The following is a 7097-nucleotide window of genomic DNA, read 5'->3' as shown; positions in this document are numbered from 1 at the left end:
TAAACCAGGAATGAGATTAGTACCGTTCCGATACCGAAATCCCAGTCCCGAAAATCATAAATTTTTGGTACCGGGACGGTACTGATATTGAAGGTAAAAAATTCGGGAAATACCGGTACCGAAACTCAAAACTTTGGTACCAATTCGGTATCGACGGTACCTATTTCGGTACTGGTACGGTATCGGTACCAATCGGTACCAGTACCGAATTTGCTCATCCCTAAACTAAACTTATAATTGGTATTGTATGGTGAAATTTAGTTTAACTCGCCTTATTGAATCTTCTTAATTAGGTAAGATGCCAGAAGATTATCTCGCGAATAGATTGGTGGTTTACATAGAAAAAGAAATTGCTGAAACATTTGATTCAGAATCCATAATTGAGTCATTCAAAGGTTTTAAAGGTCATCGAGCTGCTTTGTAATTCTTCTTCTAGGTACTCACCCTTCCTCTCGCATTATTATAAATATTTTAGGCATTTATTGGTTAAAAATTATATAGTTTTTTATTCTCTTTTTTATTGTAAGTACAATTGTTTAAATGAATGAAAAACAAAAACAGATATGTAGATGTCATATTGTTTGATCCGACCCGAACCGAATCACTGACACGGACGAATCGTCGACTCGAAAATTTTTTGGTCCGTGACTTTGGTCACTCCTGTGACGAAGCCTAAGCTTCGCCGCTGTGAAGAATGTCTTGCTCGAGTTCCCTATCTAGCATTTTCTGAGGAGGTTGAGAAGTTTCCAATCTTTTCTTTAGACTCGGCATGCTTTACTTTCAGTGTTGTACCTAATACCGACCAAATTTTGTTACGTTAATTTGTTGTATTTGACCGTTAACAAACTTTTTTTTGGTTTATTTTCGTTATCGTAACCTAATACCGACCAAATTGATTATATCGACTCGTAGCCTATCCATATGCAATACGATTGCGGACACTTAGGGGTTGTTTGTTTGACCACTTAATGGGACCATTCAAACGTTTACATCTGATTCGGTCAGAGTAAGTGTGTTTGGCTCTTTCAAAAATTACCTCTGAATGATTTTTCTAACCTCTTATTCGCTCAGATACAAAATGAGTCTGAATGAGAAAGAGAACCAAACTACCCTAACCTCATAATGGCGCCTCCTCTCTCCCATATCACGATTGCTCCTCCTGCCCACCATCATCTGCACATCGCTCTCCTGCTACCAGCCCTTTGAAGCAAGAAACCCTTCTAATACATCTGCTACATCAATCCCATGCTATTGGAGGTAATTTTTTTTTCTCCAATAACAATTTGCGAATGCTATTTCTGAAATTGATTAACCGTTTGGTTTGTTCTTTGTTCTCCCATCTGCTAAGCATAGGATTGGTCATAATTGTTAGAGATTAGGGCTTATTTTGTGTTTTTTATCAAGTTTTTGATATTAGGGCTCACATGTTTAATGTTTTTGAACTTGTTGAATTCTTGCACTTACATACCTACAGTTCTTGAATCTTGATGAATTCTTGCACAAGCCCATTTTAAAGGTTGAATATTGTTCCAAAACTGTGGTTTTTTCTAACGATTCTTTGTGATAATCAAGCAATTTGATTGTTACTTTTGGATGAGCCAACACCTGACAAATACCAAAAAATGAAATTAGTGACGGTCAAACTTTACTTTCGGTTAGAATTGGCTTTTGCAGGCGGATATATGAGAAGCAACCGATGAGCTAAGGTGAAACAAAAGTGACGGTCAATGGAGATATCAAAAGAAGTTATGGTGGTATTTGGTCATGAGACTTAGTAGTTATAATTAACAAGGGATACACTCTCTAATGTGTAGAGAACATGGAAGCAACTCGGTTCGTCGCATCGCACGAGTGATAACTAGTTATAGCTATGAGCCTATGATGCTTTCTATTATTTCTTTATTTGAATAGTATGTTTCTATAAATAAAATTCAACTTGTACGCAAACTTTTAATTTCTATTTAGATTCTGATATGTTTTCATGGATTTTGAAGAAACATATACTTTGGATTTTCTATCATGTTTTGTTATTTCTTTTTATAATAATTTATCATTCAGATTTCTAACCAAACAGATACATTTCATTTAGCACGAGACAGTTCAGAAGGGTTAGATAGTCATTTTGTATAGTTATTCAGAGCTCCAACCAAACAAACTTAACTGGTTCAGCACTTACTGGCTCAGATATTCTTAATCATTCAGCGCTTAATGATTTAATGGTTTGTAATGTAATGAGATGAAGTTGTGGCCGGGTAAATGAGAAATGCGAAGTTAATTAAACTTGATTGATACCCCTACCTAGCTAGGTTTTTAATATAATAATAACTCGGGAAACGGCAATCGTAACAGAGTCGTTAAGTTGCTCTTGAAGCTTCGATCCCCTTTCAAGATAACAATCTGGTACTGCTACTATTCTCCTGATTTCATTTTCATTATTTGTTTCTCTTTCCAGTTGATCCAACAACTTCTGTTGATTCCCTCACAGATTCTTTTCATTCTTGAGGATTATTATATATATGGTTTTCTGAACACGTTGGAATTTTAGGGTTAACATGCTTTTAGACATTGTTGTAAAAATCGGTCAACATTACTCGGAATCGATTATACTTGTCGGCCCAACTCAGATTTTCGCTGTTTTTTTACCCATTTTGTTTTGTTTGTCACCGATTTTCTATGTTTTTCACGGAGAAAGACGAGAATTAAATGATTAGTATGTATATAATATTAAAGAATAAATAACTGTTGAACATGCATCCTTTTGATTCATATTGATATTCACGCATTTTCTTATAAATATTAGTAAAGTTATGATATTTGGCATGTACCTAGACTAGACTGAGTACTTGCAACTCCCTAGTCGACCAACCTAGTGACTTCTGCAACCATGGTACTTTTAGGGTTATAACTCTCTTGTTCTTAGATGCAAACCTGTAAATTGCTGAGCACTGCATGATTTATTGCGAAACTGCCTATAGGTGTATGCCAATTTTTCAAATTGCATGAAGCTGATCTCAACTGAGCAAAATATAAATTAGATAGGTAATTTTTTTTCCATATTTAATAATAAAAGCATATCTATTTTGGCAGATTTGGATATGGCTATAGAACATATAGCTGAAGTTACCAGCTTGTCCCCTAGGGCAACCGAGAACGATGTTCGCGAGTTCTTTGCTTTTTGTGGAACAATTGAACATATTGATATCATCAGGTGTTTCCAAAATCTTTTATCTGTATTATAATTTATTATTATTATTATTAAATTTCCCAATTAGATTGAGTAAAAGCTAATACTACTTTATTATGCATGATGTTACTAATGCTAATTTTCGTTCAAGTTACTTAAAGTTATTATTCAGGAAAGCATGTGGTGATTGCTTCTCACTCCAGATTTTATTTTAAAATTATAGACTATTAATATTAGTGCAAACTTATTGTTTAAAGTAAGACTATTTGCTTTTCTTATGCAAGGCCGCAAGCCAGCCATCTAGGACTGTAAACAAACCGAACGAACATGAACGGTGCATGTTCGTGTTCGTTTGTTCGTTTAGCTTAATCGAAAAAAGGTCAAACACGAACAATTAGACGAACAGAGTAATTCTTGTTCGTGTTTGTTCATTAAGAAAATGAACGTGTTGGTGTTTGCTTATGTTTGTTTGTTAACAGCATAAAGGAACATGTCATGACTCATGAACGTAAATAAACATTATAAACGAACATAGATGAACGGGCATAATTGAGTGGCACAAGTCACACAATTATAAGTAAACTGTAAACATATAAACGTAAACTAACGAACATAAATGGACATAAGTAAATGAATGAAGATAAGCGAAGTTAAATAAACGACCGTTCATGAACAAGACATGTGCTCATGTTTGTTCGTTTAGCTAAATGAACAAAAAATGCTGTTCATGTTCATTTGTTTAAGCGAACATAAATGAACTTCCCGACGGATGGGTGGGCCACAAACGGTTACTGAAAATTTGGTTCGTTTACAGGCCTACAGGCTACAACACCCCCCCTGATATTGTGTTGTTGACCAACTAATATCTATTTGTAAGTTGTTGACTGGTTGGAAATTTTAACTCGTTGGGTTATCCATATCATGTTGTATACATTATTTTGTTTGCATTGCTTTATTTGTTTTCTTTTCTCAGAGTTTTATGTCTGTATTAATTATAATTACTTCACTATCCTAACTAGAGGCATTCTCATGGTTGATACACAGAGCCGGTGATTATGCGTGTACAGCTTATGTAACTTTTAAGGATGGTTATGCTCTAGAAACAGCAGTTTTGCTTAGTGTAAGTCATTACTCTCACACTTTTTGCAGCATTCAATTAGTCGTTCAACATATTTTAAAATCTGGTTTACATAAGAATTGTTGCAAATATGGCATATGTTTATTTACCATTTACTGTTCAGTTAAGTTGGAGTTAGTTATCGTTCTAACTTCTAATGATGAATTATTCTGTTTATAGGGAGCAACACTTTTGGACCAGACTATATGCATAACAAAATGGGGACAAGATTATGATGAGACCGAGTATTGGACCAGAGCTTCTTCATGGATTCCAGAAGACGGAAATACTTCATATGTAATGCATCTAACATCTAATATCTTCACTGTAAATTACTTTCCCATTATTGTCATCTGAACTTATTCATGCAGGCATCACACCAAGAAAACCAATATGCTTACACAGTAGGAGAAGCAGTGACGGTGACTCAAGATGTGGTGAAAACAATGTTGGCAAAAGGGTATATTTTGAGCAAAGACGCGCTGGCAAAAGCGAAAGCGTTTGATGAATCGCATCAAGTGTCTGCAAGTGCAGCTGCAAAAGTCGCTGAATTAAGTGAGAGAATTGGGTTGACTGATAAATTTTGTGCTGGAGTTGAAGCTGTTAGATCTGTAGACAAGAATTATCATATTTCTGATACAACTAAATCGATCATGTCGGCTACTGGTAGATCGGCAGCAGCTGCTGCTACAACGGTTGTGAACAGTAGCTATTTCTCAAAAGGGGCTCTTTGGATGTCTGATGCATTGAGTCGAGCTGCTAAAGCGGCTGCGGATTTGGGGAATAATGGTGTTGGCAAATGAAGTATTGTTTTAGCCTTTAGGTGGGTGAGTTTGGACTTTGAAATACAAATAAAGGGAAACAAATAAACCCAACATTATTCAAAGTCTTATTTATTATGTTGATATATTGCTTGTAGAAATTCTAATACACGTTTATGAAGTGATTTTCATCTTTTTGTAAAAGTATTTATTTAGTTTATGATTTTTTTTACTGAAACTTTTGATTGTCAATGGCAATTGTTAGTGTTGTTAGTAATTAAAGAAGTTTTTTTCCAAACTAGTGTTAGTGGATAAAGTATTTATCACTTTGGTGTTCTTTGAAAACTAATTATCAAACTAGTGTTTTTAATTTATTTTGTTTTCACCTTTTACCTTTAAACCAAGTTATTAAGCTTTTTTAATTTTTCTATTTAGTTAATATATTATCTATTTTTTTAATGTATTTCTTATATATTTTTATCAAAGTGGTAGTTACTTTTTTGTTTTATTAATCAACCTTTTTTTACTAAGTCGTTGTAAACCTTTTGATCAACTATTGTCATATATGAAAACATAAATCATTCTAAATAATTTAAAATGAAATAAGAAGCATAATTATTGAGACCGGTAGCGACTCCATTTGACATTTTTTATTTTTGTTTGCGTTTGATCTTTAGTCACTAGCGACTCAATTTTGTTTGACATTTTTTATTTTTGTTTGTGTTTGATATTTACTCGTTAGTGACTTCCATTCGCGCGTTGCGCGAGAAACTCGGTAATGGGCTCAAGTTTTTAAATGCATATATAAAACACATCATAACGACTCTCACTTCAATATAAAAATGATAAAAATTTATGTAAATAAAAAAAAAACCTGGTTGAGTTGGTTCGACTCATTACGGTATCAACGTAGTACGACACTCTTAAATGTGATAATTGGTTGTTAACATATTATTAACGGTGATAATTGGTTGTTAGCATATTATTAACGAATCTTAGAACCATGCAACTATTTAAAATTTTAATTTAAATACATCAAATATATATTTATTAATTTTCTTGTGTTTAATTATAAAATTCACATAAAACGTTTATTACATAGAATTCATTCTATATAGATATACATATATGTAAAAAGAAAATAAATTACAATAACTGAGATCTTATCCGATTAAAGTATTATTAAGATAAGCTACACTACATAGTTCTTTTATACTGCATTCTTAAGTTTATTTATTTAAGGGTTTGAAAAAGAAAAAATAAGAAAAAATTCTTTTTTCATTGAGTTTTTTTTTTAAGAAAAGAAAGAAAATGGAAAGAAAAGTTAGAACTTTTTTCCTTCAAAACTTTCCAGCTAAATATGGTTTATTAGATTATTACTATGAGGACATAATTGTAAAGTTTCAATTTTTTTTCCTATCTTTTCCTTTCGATCTAACTCAATAATGTAATTAACACTTTCTTTTCTTTTCTTTTATTTTAACTCGAGAATGTCTTTTAAGTATATAATTTTTTTTTCTTTCTTTCCCTATCTAATTTTATCATTTCTTTTTCTTTTTCTTTTATATTAAACCCAGGAGTGCAGGATAAGGGATGCAAGAAGATGTTTCTTTAAAATTTTTGGCCCATATCTGAAAGAATCCGGAGGCCCATTGGCCCATAATCAAGATTTAATGTCTTCTACTTCAAGTTCTTCAACTCGGGCTACTTAAATTTTATAATTAGATTCATATATTACAGTTTATTTTTGTGAATTCCCGAAATGCCCATGCCTCTGCTACTGTAGACTGCTACAGTACGCCGACAGTGTCATTTAATATATAGTATAATTTCATATTTAAGAGAATATTTGATATTGAGACCCGCGACAGATCAAATTTTAATGTTTTATTATTCCTTTTATGTTTCTTATTACATTTTCAACAAGTTATAATAACATACAACTCGATCGGTATTAGTTATGTTGGTTACGATACCAATAATAAAGCCAAAAAAAATTATTTTAAATAAATGAACAAAAAGATATTTAAAACTA

General features: G+C 32.7%; 1 protein-coding gene across 1 annotated transcript; it reads left to right on the top strand.

The window, feature by feature from the left end:
• Positions 1–3089: 3089 nt before the first annotated feature.
• Positions 3090–5187, top strand: LOC143592043 (binding partner of ACD11 1-like). The gene is made up of 4 exons (XM_077072061.1): positions 3090–3208; positions 4229–4304; positions 4482–4598; positions 4673–5187. The coding sequence occupies exons 1-4, from the start codon at positions 3096–3098 to the stop codon at positions 5102–5104; spliced, it is 738 nt and encodes a 245-aa protein (XP_076928176.1). The 5' UTR covers positions 3090–3095; the 3' UTR covers positions 5105–5187.
• The last annotated feature ends 1910 nt before the right edge of the window (positions 5188–7097 follow it).

Source organism: Bidens hawaiensis, unplaced genomic scaffold, assembly GCF_021521415.1.
Source record: "Bidens hawaiensis isolate Kalapana, Puna unplaced genomic scaffold, B.hawaiensis_p1.1 tig00040347_1, whole genome shotgun sequence".
In the NCBI taxonomy this organism is placed as follows: domain Eukaryota; kingdom Viridiplantae; phylum Streptophyta; class Magnoliopsida; order Asterales; family Asteraceae; genus Bidens; species Bidens hawaiensis.
This window is presented reverse-complemented; position numbering and strand designations above follow the sequence as displayed.

Bases quoted from the DNA above. Each gene is read 5' to 3' on its own strand.
- LOC143592043 (XM_077072061.1), top strand. From the start codon at position 3,096: ATGGCTATAGAACATATAGCTGAAGTTACCAGCTTGTCCCCTAGGGCA. The intron at 4,305-4,481 runs GTAAGTCATTAC...TTCTGTTTATAG, and splicing joins AAACAGCAGTTTTGCTTAGT to GGAGCAACACTTTTGGACCA. The intron at 4,599-4,672 runs GTAATGCATCTA...TTATTCATGCAG, and splicing joins AAGACGGAAATACTTCATAT to GCATCACACCAAGAAAACCA.